The sequence below is a fragment of the Didymella exigua genome, assembly GCF_010094145.1.
Source record: "Didymella exigua CBS 183.55 unplaced genomic scaffold M421scaffold_52, whole genome shotgun sequence".
Lineage (NCBI taxonomy): Eukaryota > Fungi > Ascomycota > Dothideomycetes > Pleosporales > Didymellaceae > Didymella > Didymella exigua.
In genome coordinates, this window is record NW_022984826.1 from 116,976 (window position 1) to 132,985 (window position 16,010).

At 55.5% G+C, this 16,010-nt stretch overlaps 5 protein-coding genes and 1 non-coding gene across 6 annotated transcripts; 3 read left to right on the plus strand and 3 right to left on the minus strand.

Moving 5' to 3' along the window:
• Positions 1-354: 354 nt before the first annotated feature.
• On the plus strand, positions 355-6,599 carry M421DRAFT_425955 (glycosyltransferase family 2 protein). Its single transcript, XM_033594251.1, has 3 exons — positions 355-935; positions 991-6,156; positions 6,209-6,599. Exons 1-3 carry the CDS (start codon positions 655-657, stop codon positions 6,288-6,290), a joined length of 5,529 nt encoding a protein of 1,842 aa, XP_033443549.1. The 5' UTR covers positions 355-654; the 3' UTR covers positions 6,291-6,599.
• Positions 6,600-6,719: 120 nt separating this feature from the next.
• M421DRAFT_425956 (cytoskeletal adaptor protein saga) lies at positions 6,720-8,170 on the minus strand. The gene has a single exon (XM_033594252.1). It carries the CDS (start codon positions 8,122-8,124, stop codon positions 6,823-6,825), a length of 1,302 nt encoding a protein of 433 aa, XP_033443550.1. The 5' UTR covers positions 8,125-8,170; the 3' UTR covers positions 6,720-6,822.
• Positions 8,171-8,817: 647 nt separating this feature from the next.
• Positions 8,818-9,279, plus strand: M421DRAFT_96213 (uncharacterized protein; the record flags this gene model as incomplete). The annotated part of the gene is made up of 1 exon (XM_033598374.1): positions 8,818-9,279. One exon carries the CDS (start codon positions 8,818-8,820, stop codon positions 9,277-9,279), a length of 462 nt encoding a protein of 153 aa, XP_033443551.1.
• Positions 9,280-9,555: 276 nt separating this feature from the next.
• M421DRAFT_328080 (uncharacterized protein) lies at positions 9,556-10,578 on the plus strand. Its single transcript, XM_033589353.1, has one exon. It carries the CDS (start codon positions 9,833-9,835, stop codon positions 10,493-10,495), a length of 663 nt encoding a protein of 220 aa, XP_033443552.1. The 5' UTR covers positions 9,556-9,832; the 3' UTR covers positions 10,496-10,578.
• On the minus strand, positions 9,659-9,752 carry M421DRAFT_t126. Its single transcript has one exon. It is a non-coding gene; the product is annotated as a tRNA-Asn (tRNA).
• Positions 10,139-14,531, minus strand: M421DRAFT_425957 (nonsense-mediated mRNA decay factor). Its single transcript, XM_033594253.1, has 5 exons — positions 14,304-14,531; positions 14,213-14,257; positions 10,907-14,161; positions 10,735-10,840; positions 10,139-10,547 (listed from the first exon to the last, which is right to left on the minus strand). The coding sequence occupies exons 1-5, from the start codon at positions 14,320-14,322 to the stop codon at positions 10,541-10,543; spliced, it is 3,432 nt and encodes a 1,143-aa protein (XP_033443553.1). The 5' UTR covers positions 14,323-14,531; the 3' UTR covers positions 10,139-10,540.
• Between the last annotated feature and the right edge of the window lie 1,479 nt (positions 14,532-16,010).

The following is a 16,010-nucleotide window of genomic DNA, read 5'->3' on the forward strand; positions in this document are numbered from 1 at the left end:
CAGGCCAGCACTGTCACAGCAGCCGGAAGACGCTGCTGTCGACTCTCGACTTTGAGTCACCCTGCCACGCAGCGCTCGTTCCAGGACGCTGCGGTACGTGCCCTCAGGGTGCGGCCACGGCCACAGGCTGGACCCGCTCGCTCCTGCTGGTGCGCTCGCTGCTCATCAGTCAGCAGGGCGAAGGACTGCGTGTGGAGCAGTAAAGCATGGCCGCAGCAGCCTAGGGAGGATGTGCAGAAAAGGGGCTCCAAGAATAGAAGAGTAAATTACAGCTAGTCCACCACCTAGTCCACTACCCAGTCCAGCTGGTCTGTGTTGACGACGGCGGCGACGGGCGAGCTGCTGGGACCCCTGGCTCGACTTCGCAGCCCCGTCGATTTCCCCTTTGCTGCAGCAGTCAACAGCCTCCAGCTGTGCTCCAGCCCTCAGCATTTCCCTTCGTTGCAGGATTTTTTTCCACACTCGCTGATAGATAATTGCATTGACTTCACTTGCCGGCACAGCCAGCCCGCACCGCGCGCGCTGTCCCTCCTGAGCCGCCGCATTCCACCGCTGTACATAGTTGCACCCACGCGTGCCGCCGCCTCACCACCCCAGCTCGCCCGCTGAACACGTCCACTCGCTCCCACGTCCCCCGGGACTCCGATTGACAATATGGCCGTCAATCCTCTGCACGAGTCGAGTCTGCCCTCGCTGCCGCAGCACCAGCAGACCGACACAGGCCTGACCTCGGCGCTGGCCAGTCGCTTCCATGCCCATATGCCGACGGCCTCGCTGTCCTCGCACGCCATAATCTCGCTCAACACATACACGGATCCCAGCCGCGGCGTCGATGGCGGCGAGGACGCCAGCGCCGTACACGCTGCCAAGGACCTCGCGGGCCGGGCATACATGCGCCTGGGGCAGCGGTCTGAGGACCAGGCCATTGTCTTCCTGTGAGTCGCCCTCGCCCACAATGCGTGTCGCCACGGACCTACTAACACAACGCAGAGGCGAGACCGGCTCTGGAAAGACCACAATTCGCGGCCACATGCTGAGGCAGTTCCTCTCGTACTCGGCCACGCCGCTTTCCAAGAAGATCGAGTGTGCCAACTTCGTCTTCGATGCCTTCACCACAACCAAGTCGCTCACCACACCCTCGGCCTCCAAGTCTGGCCTCATGCTCGAGCTCCAGTACAACACATCGACGTCCAACCACGCCACTCTCCTCGGTGCACAGTACCTCGCCCATCGACTCGAGCGAAGTCGACTCGCATCCGTCCCGACCGGTGAACGCAACTACCACGTGCTCTACTACCTGCTCTCCGGGACCAGCGCTGCTGAGAAGAAGCACCTCTACCTCGACAACGCCGGCACCGAGGCCGCCGGTACACGCACATCGCTCGGTGCGAACAAGCGGTGGCGATACCTGGGTCACCCCACACAATTGAAGGTTGGCATCGACGATGCCGCTGGTTTCCAAGAGTTCAAGACTGCGCTCCGCAAGCTCGAATTCGGCAAGGATAGCATTGCCGGTATCTGCGAGGTCATGGCCACCATTCTGCACATTGGTCAGCTCGAGTTCGAGACGGGTCAGTCGACAACTCCTTCTGCTGATGACAGTGGCGGCTACTCCCACGAGGGCGGCGAGACCATTACAGTCGTGAGGAACAAGGACAGCTTGATCCCTATTGCTCAGTTCTTGGGCGTGACTATCAGCGACCTCGAGGAGAGTCTGCGATACAAGTCAAAGACTCTGTACCGCGAGCGCGTGACCGTGATGCTGGACCCCAGGGGTGCCCGTGCAAACGCTGATGAGCTCGCCCGTTCGCTCTACAGTCTTCTCGTCTCATATGTCATCGAGCAGAGCAACTCGAGGATCTCCAGCTCGAACGACCAGCTCACCAACACAGTCAACCTTGTTGATTTCCCCGGATTTGCCATTTCCTCTGGGACAGGATCGTCTTTGGATCAGCTGCTGAACAACGCTGCGAATGAGTCGCTCATGACCTTCTGCCAGGAGAGCTTCTTCCAGCGCCAGATTCAGGAGATGGAGGCTGAGGAGATCAACTTGCCCCCACTTCAGTTCTACGACAGCTCCGAGGCTAAGATTGGCCTGCTCAAGTCAGGCAATGGTCTTCTGAGCATCTTGGACGACCAAATGCGCCGTGGCAAGACGGACATGCAGTTCCTCGAGGCCATCCGCAAGCGTTTTGACGGAAAGAACCAGTCCATTCTTCCCGGCAGCTTGACCGTTGTCCAGCCTGGCAGCAACTTTCCTACCCCCAACACTTCTCCTTCTTTCACCGTCCGCCACTACGCCGGTGACGTCGATTACGGTGTCGAGGGCCTCATGGAAGAGAACGCAGACCAGATTTCTGGCAACATGATGCAGTTGCTGCAGAACTCGCAGTCGCCCTTTGTCCAGCAACTGTTCGGCCAGGACGTGCTCCAGAAGATCTCTCATCCCAAGGAGAAGTCCGCCATTGTCCAGGCTTCAGTCAGCTCTAAGCCCACACGTATGCCCAGCATGGCACGTCGCAAGAGGGAGACTGGAAGGTACGGCCGTCAACTCAATGTCTTCGACGAGGAGGTTCTGAGTGACACGGAGAGCAACGTTTCTAGCTCGAGGAGGAACGGCGACTCGTCAAAGGCAAAGCAAACCGGCGCTGCTGGCCAATTTGTCAGCTCGCTCAAGACCATTGAGAACCAGCTGCGCAAGGCCAATCCCTACTTTGTGTTTTGCTTGAAGCCGAACGATCGTCGTATCGCCAACCAGTTCGACAGCAGATGTGTTCGCCAGCAATTGCAGGCCTACAGCATCCCAGAACTCAGCCAACGGCTCCGCGTTGCTGACTACAGCATCTTCATGCCTTTTGCTGAGTTCCTTGGTCACACTCAACAAGACACAGCCATTGTTGGCAGCGAGAGGGAGAAGGTTGAGATGGTCCTGGACAGCAGGCCGTGGCGCGAGAACGAGGTCCGTGTCGGTACGACTGGAGTCTTCCTGAGTGAGAGGTGCTGGCTTGAGATTGCTAACATCGCCGATCTGCCATCTACTGCCCGCGGATTCGCTGCCTCTGATGATAACCTTCTGACTCCCGATGCGGGACGATCCTTCGGTGACTCTCGCGCTAACCTCCTCGCAACCCCAGGAGGTGGCGAGTACTACAACGACAAGAACGGCAACTATTTCGGCAGCAGAGATGTCGACGCACGCTCAGAGGCTCCCTCCGGCGTCACTGGAGATATGTTCCACGGTCTGGAACAGCACAATGTCATTGACGAGAAGGCAGCCGACAAGAAGATGGAGGAGGTCGATGTTCTCCCCGTCTCTGGAAGTCGCAAGCGATGGATGTTTTGCGTTTACGCCCTGACCTGGATGGTCCCCGACTTTCTCATCCGCATTGTGGGACGCATATCGCGCAAGGATGTGCGGATAGCGTGGCGTGAAAAGCTGGCTATCAACATGCTCATTTGGCTCAGTTGCTTATTTGTCATCTTTCTCATGATCGGATTCCCCATGTTGATCTGTCCGACCCAGCACGTGTACTCCACTGCTGAGCTGACATCCTTCAACGGCGAGGATGACTCAACAGCCTACATCGGCATCCGCGGTATTGTCTACAACCTCGACAGTTTTATCCCTGCCCACTACCCCAGCATCGTTCCAGCCAAGAGTCTCCAGAAGTATGCTGGTAAGGACGCCACCAATCTCTTTCCAGTCCAGGTCTCGGCTCTGTGTGCTGGTAAGGACGGTACTATCCACCCTGGTGTTCAGCTCAACTACAGGAACTCCAACTACTCCGAGACTGCCAACAACCTCGTCAGTACTACCGACCAGAACGCCCAGTACCACGATTTCCGCTGGTTCACCAACGACTCTCGCCCAGACTGGTGGTACGAGCAGCAAGTCTTCATGAAGGCCAACTACATGAAGGGCCGTGTCGGATACAGTCCCACTTACCTGAAGACCCTGGCTTCCAAGCAGAACGCGATTGCCTACATGAACAACAAGGTCTACGATCTGACAACCTACCTGCCTGGAGGTCGCAGTGTTCTCTACCCTGCTGGCGAGGCGGCGGAAGCGGAAACTCCCAGCGTTGACTTCATGGAGGACAGCGTAGTTGACATCTTCCGGGTCCAAGCTGGAAAGGACATCAGCAAATACTGGGACAACCTCAACCTGGACGCTACCAAAAAGGCCAACATGAAGACATGTCTCGACAACCTGTTCTACGTCGGTGATCTGGATACTCGAAGCTCTACTAGGTGTCTGTTCGCAAAGTACTTCCTGCTTGCCATTTCGATTCTCTTGGTCAGTGTCATCGGTTTCAAGTTCTTCGCAGCCCTGCAATTTGGCGGCAAGACTGTGCCCGAGAACATCGATAATTTCATCATCGCAACAGTCCCAGCCTACACTGAGGACGAAGAGTCCCTCCGTCGTGCTATCGATTCCGCTGCCCGTATGAAGTACGATGACAAGCGCAAACTTCTTATAATCATCTGCGACGGTATGATCATCGGTCAAGGCAACGACAAGCCTACTCCTCGCATTGTTCTCGACATTCTCGGTGTCCCTGAGGCTACAGACCCCGACCCGCTCAGCTTCGAGAGCTTGGGTGAGGGCATGAAGCAACACAACATGGGCAAGTGCTACTCCGGTCTCTACGAAGTGCAGGGTCACATCGTGCCTTTCCTGGTCGTCGTCAAGGTTGGTAAGCCCTCCGAGGTCTCCAAGCCTGGTAACCGTGGAAAGCGCGATTCCCAAATCGTTCTCATGAGGTTCTTGAACCGTGTCCACTACAACCTGCCCATGAGTCCTCTCGAGCTCGAGATGCATCACCAGATTAGGAACATCATCGGTGTGAATCCAACCTTCTACGAGTTCTTGCTCCAGATTGACGCCGATACTTCCGTTGCCCCTGACGCAGCTACTCGATTCGTCGCCGCCTTCCTCAACGACACTCGTCTCATCGCCGTCTGCGGTGAAACCGCTTTGTCCAACGCCAAATCATCCTTCACCACCATGATGCAGGTCTACGAGTACTTCATCTCTCATAACCTGACCAAGGCTTTCGAGAGTTTGTTTGGTTCCGTTACCTGTCTTCCCGGTTGTTTCACCATGTACCGTATCCGCGCTGCTGAGACTGGCAAGCCTCTCTTCGTCAGCAAGGAGGTCGTCGAGGCTTACCAAGAGATCCGTGTCGACACATTGCACACGAAGAACTTGCTCCACCTTGGTGAAGATCGTTACCTGACTACGCTGCTCATCAAGTTCCACTCCAAGTACAAGACCAAGTACAACATGCGAGCAAAGGCCTGGACCGTGGCGCCCGACAGCTGGTCCGTCTTCATGTCCCAACGTCGTCGCTGGATCAACTCGACAGTCCACAACCTTGTCGAGCTCATGCCTCTTCAGCAGCTCTGCGGTTTCTGCTGCTTCAGTATGCGCTTCATCGTCTTCTTGGATTTGATCTCGACAGTTGTCCAGCCTGTCATCCTCGTCTACATTGGTTACCTCATCTACTCCTTGGTCTACACCCCCAGCGTCGTTCCCATCACCGCCTTCATTCTCCTGGGAGCCATCTATGGTCTGCAAGCCATCATCTTCATCGTCCGTCGCAAGTGGGAGATGATTGGTTGGATGCTGATCTATATTTGCGCGACGCCTGTCTTCGCCTTCGGACTGCCGCTGTACGCTTTTTGGCACATGGACGATTTCTCGTGGGGTAACACTCGTGTTGTCGTTGGTGAGAAGGGTCAGAAGGTCGTGGTCTCAGACGAAGGCAAGTTTGACCCTGCCAGCATCCCCAAGAAGAGGTGGGAAGAGTACCAGGCCGAGATGTGGGAGCAGCACACCATCAGGGACGACCAATCAGTTGTCTCGGGCTACACATACGCCACTAAGAGGCCGTATGCCGCTTCTGCCATGGGCGGCTCCGAGTACGGTGGCATGCCTCCTTCCAGGCCCATGTCCCACCTCGACATCCCGCGCTACGGCAACCACTCCCGCATGTCGCTGGCTCAAAGCGGCTACGGAGGTGACAGCATGGAGATGTCAATGGCGAACCTGCCCAGCGACGACGAGATCATGAACCAGATCAAGGTGATCCTCGCGAGCTCCGATCTCATGACGGTCACCAAGAAGTCGGTCAAGGGGCAGCTTGAGCACATGTAAGTCGCAGCCCGCACCATTCTTACGCACCAATGACTAACGCACTCTCAGCTTTGGCGTCGATCTCACGCTCAAGAAGGCCTTCATCGGCGAGGCCGTGGAGCAGCTCCTCATCAACGGGCAGCTGCACTAGCGCGGTCGTAGCATCTCTCTCGACGCAGCGACGGTCTCTCCACGCTTCACGACTCTGTTCAGCCCCGAGCGGGCATGTGTCAACTATCATTACTATTTAATTCCAGATAAGAAGAGTGCGTCTATTCGCGGAAGCTGCGTTTGGGTTTTATTTTTATTTTATTGTTCTGTCGTCGTGCGCGGATCGGGCACCGGCGGCCGGTGCGGCGTTGGGATCTGTCTATATTGCATTCATTGTGTTGCTGCATGGAGAGGGGCAAAATAGGAGTAGTATATGGTCATATGGTGTAAGAATCTAGAGCGATTATGAGTTCATCTCGTCGACTTTGCGTGGTTCGAGAATATTCGAATATTCGTGGTGTGGGTTTATCGCGTCGTCGTGAGCCTGACGGACTCGAGGCGGTCGCTGAGGGAGCTGATTAAAGTGACACTGCGATGTACGAGTGATTTGATTTGAATGCTATAGAAGAGGGCATGTGACACTAGCAAGAGCACACATACCGGCAAGCTAGCTCTGCAGTCGGCACATGCAGCTACCTCGCCTTCTCGTCCTCAACCTGCCGCCTCAGATCCTCCAGCACGTCTCGCCGCCTCTGCAAATGGCCCTCTAGCCCCTCAACCTGCTCCTTGACCGTGTCGATCTCGTCCCTGATCCCAGACAGCCCCTTCACGGCGCCGCCCTCGTCGTTGTCCAGATCCTTTAGCTGCGTCCGCTTGTAGTCCAGCAGCGACTCCAGTTCGCGCTTGACCAGGGCGGGTGTGCTGTCCTTGCTACGCCCGTGCCGCCGGCTCTGCGCGTCAGCTTCGACAAGCGCCATCTTGGCCTCCAGCTCCTTCAGCTGCTTCTTCAGCCGCACCTCCTCCCAGTCCTCAGTGGTGCGGCCGCCGAAGTCGGTCCCGCGGGCGCGCGCCCCGTAGCTGTTCGCGCGGTCGCCGACGCCCAGCCGCGTCAGGTAGGCGTCGCCGAATTTCTGCTTGCGGCCCGTGGCCGAGTCGGCGGGGGCGGCGTCGGTGGCCCAGCGGCTCTGCGGCTTGCTGACGTCGTAGTCGATGTGAGATTTTTCGAACGACGCACGCAGGCTCGGCGGCACGGAGCGCGGCACGCGGAACCCCTCGGAGCGCTGGTTGAGGATGTGCAGGAACGCGAGGGCGGCGTCCTTGGCCACTGTCTCGCGCGCCGTGGGGTTCACCAGGTTCCATGCGAAGCGCACATCGCTGTCCGGCACGCCGTCGAGCGAGTCGAACAGGCCCGCCAGCGCTTCGAAGGAAATGTTGCCGTGCCCGTCGCGGTTCGCCGTGTAGATCTCCTCGTACTTGGCCTTGTCGGCCGGCGCCATGTACCAGTCGAACCCGTCGCGCAGGCCCGGCGTGCCGTCGTCATCATCGTCGTCGACGGGCTCGAACTGCTGCCCGCCCGCCAACGCGCGCGTGGCCTGCACGAGATGCGCCTTGCTCTCCGGCACGAGCCAGTCGGGCAGCGCCTGCGGGACGTCGGAGCTGAGGCCGTTGATGAGGTCGAAGATGAGCCTCATGGCGACGCAGAACTCCTCAAAGTCGAGCTTACCGTCGCCGTCCACGTCGGCCAAGTCCCACACGCGCTCCAGCTGGTCGTCGCGCAGGTGCGAGTTCTTGAGCACGGGCGCGGCCTGCCCGCCGTCGAGGTGCGTCCCGCCATTGCTGAGCGAGCTGAAGATCTCCCAGTACTTTTCGATTTCGTCCTGTTCGATGCGATTTGGCGGCATGCTGGGCGGGTGTCGTCGTGGGAGCTTGCGGTCGTTGCGTGGGAGCTGCCGAGGGCTGCGGCCGAGCTCGAATGGGGTTGGCCCGTGGGGCATGACGTGCACATCCAACTCTGCCGTGTTACTTCACCTCCACCGCAATTCAGACAACGTGCCTGGCGGCGTATGGATTAGCATTCAGTCATCCACCTGACCTTGCGTTATTAATCTAACAGCTTGATAGAGCAGCAACTGCCGCGTTTGACACGCATTCACAACGCTAGGAGGTGCCCAGCACAACGCCTTGAGCAGCCTTGTCAACAATCATGCCAATTTCGACCTCACATTCATGCGCTCACCCAACAAGGTAGGAATCAAACATATGCAGGTGACTCCAGGCTGGAACAGGTAATCTACCAAGTCGATCCGGGATCGCTGGGCGCCACTTGACTGGTTGTTGACAACCGTGGCCATGAGGTACCCAGCGCAACGCCATAAGGTACTCCACAAAACCCCAGACCGTACCGGATTCATCTGTTAGCCTGTAACCGCCAGCTCTTAAACCGGCCGAATATTCCATTTCTCCAACTCGGCCGAGCCTCTGTTCCTACCTCTCCAAGACAACCACCTCGCATGAGTTTCGGCCGAGCGCCCTACGTACTGTGTACATCCCGGAACACCTACAATATATTATAACTACATCCTTCAGCATTCTTGCAGCATATCCAACAAACACTACTACCACACAAACCTACCTACAACATCCATTACTTCGATAACTTCGATAACTTCGAACTAAGATACCTTGCAATGTCTCTCCTCACCGTAGAATCCCACATCACAATCGACAAACCTGCATCAGAGGTTTTCAACTTCATCTCCACGCCCTCGAACTGGGCCGGCCTGCATCCCGGCAGCGCTCGCATCATCGGCGAAGGCATCACGAGTTCAGCGGTGGTGGGAACGCGCTTCATCGAGGTCATCGACGACGGCCACAGGCCCGTCTTCGACGCCCACTGGGTCATCACGCGCTCCGTAAAGGACGAGTTCTTCCAGTTCCAATTCCCGAGCGACTTCGCCCACGGCCCGTTCCAGGAAATCGTCATCACGTACAACATCACCGCCAAGGGAGAGGCGTCTACTGCCTTCACGCGCCGCATGGTGTCTTGGGTCCGCCCTGGCGCTGATACGTCCGAGTTGGCTGCGTTTTCCGAGAACGATATGCACAACAAATACGTCGCAGGTGTCAAGGCTAGATTGGAGGCTAAATGAGGGCTCAATGGGCTCAATATAGCATGATGTATTTATTGTAGCATAGAGGTGTACTAGTTACTCCGCCAAGACCGTACTCATATCTACTTTACAATAGCCCACAACGGCCCTCCCTCTTCCGTGTTCACGTCAAAAGGGAGCTCGTAGCTCATGTCTCGCATCTTTTAATACTACAATCATTTATATTCAAGCTCGTATAAGTCCTTCACATTCAAGCTCATAACGACCGCGTAACAAGCTCGTCCACGCCAAGCCCAAAGTATCCATTTTTAAAACCAGCGCTCCGCCCGCCCCGCCACTGGCCAAGAATAGCCAAGCCCTGGCATCAGCCCCACAACACAACACACTTGATTACAGGCAGCGGCAAAAAAAGTGTCATCTCCCCCGGAAAGGCTCGAACTTTCAACCTCCTGATGTGCCATCAAGCGGAACGGATAACAGTCAGACGCGCTAGCCAATTGCGCCACGGAGGATCTTCTCGAAGAGAATGTGGCATACTGGTGTACTGTTTGATGGAAATTGGGACCTAGGTATATAATATATTTTAAGTTAAATGAAAGGGAGGAGTGCGAGGGCTGGATGCGCAATGTTGGGAAGCTCTCAGGGCGTCAATGTGCATGGTCGCGGGCGAAGTGAAGCTGAGAAGTCTGAGTGCGGCCAACGGCGCTGGACTACATTTGCCATGTCTCGGCGCTCGAGTGCAACGCCAATAATCTGTGCAGATAGGATGGACTCTAATGTCTGTTCATCAGTATGCTTGGAATACAGGCAAGTGGTACCTGTCACCATGCCCCTGACTGCACTACGTATGAGCATAGCATATCGACAAGTCGAGATCACGATGGAAGGCGCAGAAACATCGGTAATAACTGTGGTCAATTGTAATGGATTGAAATCAATGTGCCTTCCTGGAAGCATGCTTCCTGTTCTCTTCGTCGCTCCGTGCTGTTCCCTGAACCAGCGTCTCGCGGGGACTACCGTCGCTCGCGCTTCCAGATCGCTGCCGATGCTGCGCGTTCTGCATGCATTGGATACTTGGGCGAGACCGTCCAGAAATTGCGTGGACATCGCGTGGACAGACGTGTGGTCGTACGTCGAGCAGCGGCTAGACTGCGCGGTCGCTGGTCGTCAAGGGGCGCCAGGAGCATCAAACCCTCCGCTCCAATACTTTCTATCGGCGTGCCATGTCAGAGCCAAAAGCAGTGCTCATCGCTAGAGGATGTTTCGAGGTGGGTGCTGTTCGTAGCATCATAGTGTGGAATCAAGTCCTGCAAATCAGTCGCCCGTGCCGGGCCTCATAGTTAGCCGTGTCGATTAATGCGCTGCTTCAACAGCGTAGATCAAGTCGTGTAGAAGCTGTCACGCCGGCTCTGGTCGACCACCTAAGGTTTCGATGAAGCCGACGCAGACAGCTTCGCGTCACACCTCTGTTGCAGGGATGAAGGGGGTCCGTACCAGTTGACATCGCTGAGTTGCAGCTTCCTGGCGCGCTGATTGCTACGGTTGTTACCGGCTTTGTCAAGACGCGGCTGCGCATACGGATTCTGGGTCTTGTCGAGAGCTTGCTGAGTATCAGTACGTGTTCTATTTGGGTTCGGCGAAAGAGCGTAAGAAAATGGTGATTCACCGGAGTCTTCAACGTCATCACGAGCTTCGTTGTAGTTCAGAACGAGGCTCTTGATGCGCTGCTGTTCCTCCTTGTCGGCCTGTTGCTTGTTGCGCATTGCAACTGCGAAGGTCGAGTCAGAGGGCAGATCGATCGACCGCGTCTGCGGCTTGTTTCCACGCTTGCTGAGAAGTGAGAATTTCACAGTGTTAGAAGGCGCAACTAGGACGGGAGCTTCGCTCACGCCGTCCTCGGGGTTAGTCGTTGTATCGCGAGCGCGGCGCAGCGGAAGGGGAACGTCGAAGACAGGCTTGCGGTCGTACTTGCGTGAATCAGTGCTGTCAGACATAAGTTTGGCCAGTTCCCGGTCGAACTCAGCTTCAGCTTCGGGATCTCGTTCTTCCTCTTGACGTGTCACAACAATGTGCTCTTCCTCATCTGATAGGTCCTGCTTCATTGGCTCGTCATCATCAGAGTCTGCATCCTCTTCATCGGACGACTTCTCCTCGCCTTCGGGCACAACGACATCGTCATCCTCTGGGCCGTCGACATCGTCGTCAGAAGCAGACTCCTCGTCATCCTCGGGCTCGGCAGGCTTGTCGTTTGCCGTCGTCTGGTAATTATGCTTGACTGCTTCGCCAAAGATGCGCGATGCTTCGTCCAGGTCGGTGATGAGCTTCCATTGCGGTCGCACGAGAGCATAAGCGTCCTGCACAATGAACTCAACGTCCATTGGTAATGCGTCCTTGGTGCAGACGTAGTATTGCAGGTATGTAAGGAAGAAGTCAAGCTTCTTCTTTGCTGCACCTTTGTCGTAGTACATGCCGCAAGTCTCAAGGAGGCTGCAAACAAGACGAATGCGGAAATAGTCGTCCGGCAGATCCAGCGGATTATACAAGTCTAGACGAGCGTACCCTCCTTGCCACCCGTAGTTCAGCAACTTGTAGAGGGTGTCGAAGACAAGTGGCGAGTCAACGAGTCGGTAGATATACAGTTCACCAAGAAACTTGACTTCTGCAATCCTGCGCTGGTTGAATTTGAAGTCGTTCAGCTCAAGACCAAATGTGATCGACTCCAAAAGATCGTCTATGACAGCGATGGCGAAATCCTGGTGGTAGCGGTGAATGGTGCCGAGGATGACAGCCAACAGATGAATGTTGCTGTACTTGATCTTGCCAGGCTTGGAGAAGATCTTGTGTAGAAAGTTGACGACCTCTGCCTCTTCCCAATGCATCTTGCGGATCTGCTTGACGGTCTTGTCGAGTGTGCGACGGGTCAGGTCTTGGTACATGATTTTGCGCAAGAACAATTCAACCGGTGTCCGCTCCTTCTGCTCAATGGCCGCACGCTCTGGTGGGTTTACATAGTAGACCGCGTTCTCGATGAGCATACGTTCTTGCTGGCCGAGAACTTGAGCGCCCTTCTTGCGCTGCAGGGTCTCGAGGAAGGAAGCCATGCGCGGCGAGGTTTCAGGGTTACGGATGAGGTAGCGTCCGCAGTTCTCGAGCAGATTGCAAATAATCTCAATGTTCATCCTGGAAAAGTCGTCAAGGCTGACCTTGAGACAATGGAAGATGACGTGTTCAGGAACAACACCGAACTTGGTCAGTTCTGCGAGGTAGCGTACGTTCTGCGTGCGTACTTGGCCCAAGAAGTCCTTCGATTTGCGTCGTTGCAAACTCCGGAACTCATCGTCTAGGTAAGACACAAGACTTTGTGCGACGTCGGGCATGTACTTGGCAAGTGTGGCAATTAACCTCGAGTAAATCGGCAGCAGGTCAGATCGTCCCTTGGGAATATCCTGAACAGCCTTGACTAGACGGTTGCGCGATGCCTTGGAGTTGAGAAAACAGAAGTCGATAGCAGCCTGGTCCACGGTGTCCTTGGTGTTGAGTTCTGGGAGACGTGCGAGAACTGCATCCACTTGCGTGCCAACAGACTTGTTGGCAATCGCAGTGGACTGGTCATCAGCATCTGCAATTTTAATAGTCTCCACAGCCTCCTTCTCAGCACTCTCAGTTTTCGCCTCGATACGCTTTCCGACTTGCTCATTCGTGTCAATGTTCTTCTTTTTGGCGTCCTCCAGCAAAATGCCCGGGACACGGTCCTTTAGGTCGATCATGTTCTCGTAGAAGCGGCGCTCATCTTCATCTTCCCAAATTCCCGGTCCGTCGCTGCGGCCGCGCAGGTATTCGCCAGCCTTGATCAAGCCGATTGTACCGTCTCCGACATTCGCAGAGCTATCTTTCTCTTTCAGATCAGGCATTTCCACACCCAGTGCATCGGCCATGATCTGCGCATTGGCAATCAATCGCTCCTGCGCCTTCAGTTGCTTCTCGTAGTTTGCTTGTCGGTCTTCGAACACCTCTCCTGACTTTACGTATGCTTCCGCGTTTTTGCGACCTTGAGATGCGAGGTGCTTCTGGTCTCGCAGCAGATGTGCTTTGACATCTTCAAAGTAGCGTGTGAAAATGTTCTTGAAACGCTGTTGCAAATCTGCGGCAATGATGGGTGGGTCTTTGCTGGGCTGATCGTCATCCTCAGTGGCTGAAGCGTCCTCGTTCTTGTCTCCAGTGGTCGTGCCATCCTCGTTCACAGTCCTACGACCTTCTGCAGATGATGTCCTCGCGCCAAGAATGTCCCATGCGAAAGCCTTGACGAAGATGACCACAAGTGGTAAGTTGACGTGTTCGCGGTCGTGGCCAAGCATGTCCTTGAGCACTTCCAGCGGGAAGGGCTCTGCGTCGCTGCTCTCAGCACGCGCTCTAGTTCTGGTAGACCCTTCCACGAGTTTGCCGTTGTCCTTATTGTTGGCCGCATCTTCAGGCCGAGCAACATCATCAAGGCTTCGCAGTACGCCTGCCAGCCAAAGTTCGGTAGCCACGCGCAGAAGCACGCGCTGACGAGCCAGACGTTCCTTCTCTTCTCGGTCGCGCACTTCTTGCGACAGCATCTTCAGGTGTGCTTTATCCGGAGTCGCAAGTCCCCTCCCAATGTACCAGCCAATGTAGCTGGTAAATTCGGAGGGCCCAAAGCGTTGGTGGAGGGCGCTGATTATTTCGACACCGGTCGCAATCTCGCCGGGGGTCTTGAGCTTGCAAAGACCTTCGTAGCATGCTGAGATGATCTCAGAGAGGTACTTGTGGAGGGACAAGGTGCGGATTTCTTGGAGGAACTGGGTCTGGGAGGACGCGTTGATGGCGGTTCGGAGGCGCTTGATAAAGGCGGTGTTCTTCTTCATGGACGAGTCGAGCGAGCCCTGCACAGGGAAGACATCTGCGCAACGCGTGAGCTTGGGATCTGGTGGGGGCGCATTTCACTACTGACCTTGTTCGCCATCCCACGCTCGGAAGTTGAGCTCACGAAGCTCCCCTTCAAAGTGTTAGTAACGAGCAGCCCCCAAAGAGAGCATACGTACTCTTCCTGGGCCGTTCCATGGTAGAGTAGGTAGTCCCTCAGTGGTGGAGGGGCGGGTGTCGATAGCTCGGGTCGGCTACGACACGCGCACATGGAATATCGGAGCTATATCGGGCGCGACTTCTGCAAGCATTGGGTCGAGCGCAGTGCAGGCAAGCTCACAGTCAGGCAATTGTTTGCGCAAATAAACAGCAAGGCGAGGCCGGTGGTTCACGCAATTGCACACAAGTTGAGGGTTGTTTGAAGTTCGTCCGCAGGTCGCTCTTTCCCCTCGGGGGTGTAGCGTCATTGCCAAGAAAGCAGGTGCGATTGAGCTGGGTGCTCAACCCTCACCCAGCACTGCCTGCAACGCCGAATGGGCAGTCTTGTGCTTGTAGAATAAGCCGACATTACTGCACCATCCTGGTATGATGTGACTCTAGAGATCAGCTCTGTATCGCTGGCCCTGAACAGCAGGCACGAGGCGCGCTTGCTGGAGATACTGGAGATTAGTCTGAGACTGAGCGTGCAGTGGACGGAAGGGACGGAAAGGAAATGGCCTCCAGTCCGCTGTTGATCTGCTACGATCTCTCGACATTGACCACGTCGATCTAAAAATCGATGTCTCTGGCAGGACATTCGCCAATTACGATTTCTATTTCCACTTGGATTATACACTACAATCGATTTTGAACTACGTAGCTCGCAAATAGAGTCAAGCACAGCAGGGGAGGGCCTGAGAAGGATAATGCGCGATCGTGATTGCTGAACATAGTGCTCGTCAGTAACGGCGTCTATGCAGGTCAAGGGATGCAGCGCTTGCTGGCCGCCGGCTCGCCTCAAGAGGTCAGTCAGCTACAATGACTGCAAGCAACACTACATGAGCTTAAAGGGACGCCGTCTTGACTCTTCAACGCCTGCAAGGCTTGCACGTAGCATTCGCTGTTTCGGTGTCTCGAAGCAATTACATTGACGCAAGAAAAGGCGGCTGAGTCTCGTCCGTTGCCTGAATCCTTTTCCCTACAGCGATCCTTGGCCCGTCTATCGCAAATGCGCATCAGCCGAGGATCTCGTCGAGGGGGCGATGTGGAGCGAAGAATGGCGCGCTTAATTGATGGTTCGTCCTTTGAGATTCCATCGTTCACAGATATAGCGTTTGTTAAATGCTAGAATGGCGCCTTAAGAGCAGCATGGTTCATGAATGGTTGAGACAGATATCCTTCTAATGGAGACCGCGTCTTGGTCTTTTAGAGTTCGACCGACGTGGAATTGTGGTTCAGGGGTAAACGGTGAGCTTAGTATTACCGCGGCCTTACTACCGGCGTGCGTAAGCGCCATGGGTGAACGACGACGACTCGTGTGCATGATGAAACAAAATTTGCGGTAGACGATTTTGACAAGCAATGGACGCGATGAAGACAGCGAGTATACGAGCAGTGATATCGGCTGCAACCTCAGCCCTGCAACGCATTTGCCAGTAGGTACAATGATACAGATCTGGAATGACCGCACGGAAATACGATTGGCAACATTACTGTACCTCCCGTTACCGAACAGATCGGCAGATTTGGACATGCACAACCGTATCCCGAGCTTGCGGGACCACGGTCTATTTATCGATTGCCAGCCGTCCGGCGTCTGCTCAGCCTCGTGGGACGGCAGGTCCGTACTGAAGATCTGTTCTGGAAGGCATGGATGCTGGCAGGTGAACTGCACAGAATATTGGATG

Bases quoted from the DNA above. Each gene is read 5' to 3' on its own strand.
- M421DRAFT_425955 (XM_033594251.1), top strand. From the start codon at position 655: ATGGCCGTCAATCCTCTGCACGAGTCGAGTCTGCCCTCGCTGCCGCAG. The intron at 936-990 runs GTGAGTCGCCCT...AACACAACGCAG, and splicing joins GACCAGGCCATTGTCTTCCT to AGGCGAGACCGGCTCTGGAA. The intron at 6,157-6,208 runs GTAAGTCGCAGC...ACGCACTCTCAG, and splicing joins AAGGGGCAGCTTGAGCACAT to CTTTGGCGTCGATCTCACGC.
- M421DRAFT_425957 (XM_033594253.1), bottom strand. The intron at 14,162-14,212 runs GTCAGTAGTGAA...CGCGTTGCGCAG, and splicing joins AGCGTGGGATGGCGAACAAG to ATGTCTTCCCTGTGCAGGGC. The intron at 10,841-10,906 runs GTGAATCACCAT...ATACTCAGCAAG, and splicing joins TGATGACGTTGAAGACTCCG to CTCTCGACAAGACCCAGAAT.
- M421DRAFT_425956 (XM_033594252.1), bottom strand. From the start codon at position 8,124: ATGCCCCACGGGCCAACCCCATTCGAGCTCGGCCGCAGCCCTCGGCAG.
- M421DRAFT_328080 (XM_033589353.1), top strand. From the start codon at position 9,833: ATGAAAGGGAGGAGTGCGAGGGCTGGATGCGCAATGTTGGGAAGCTCT.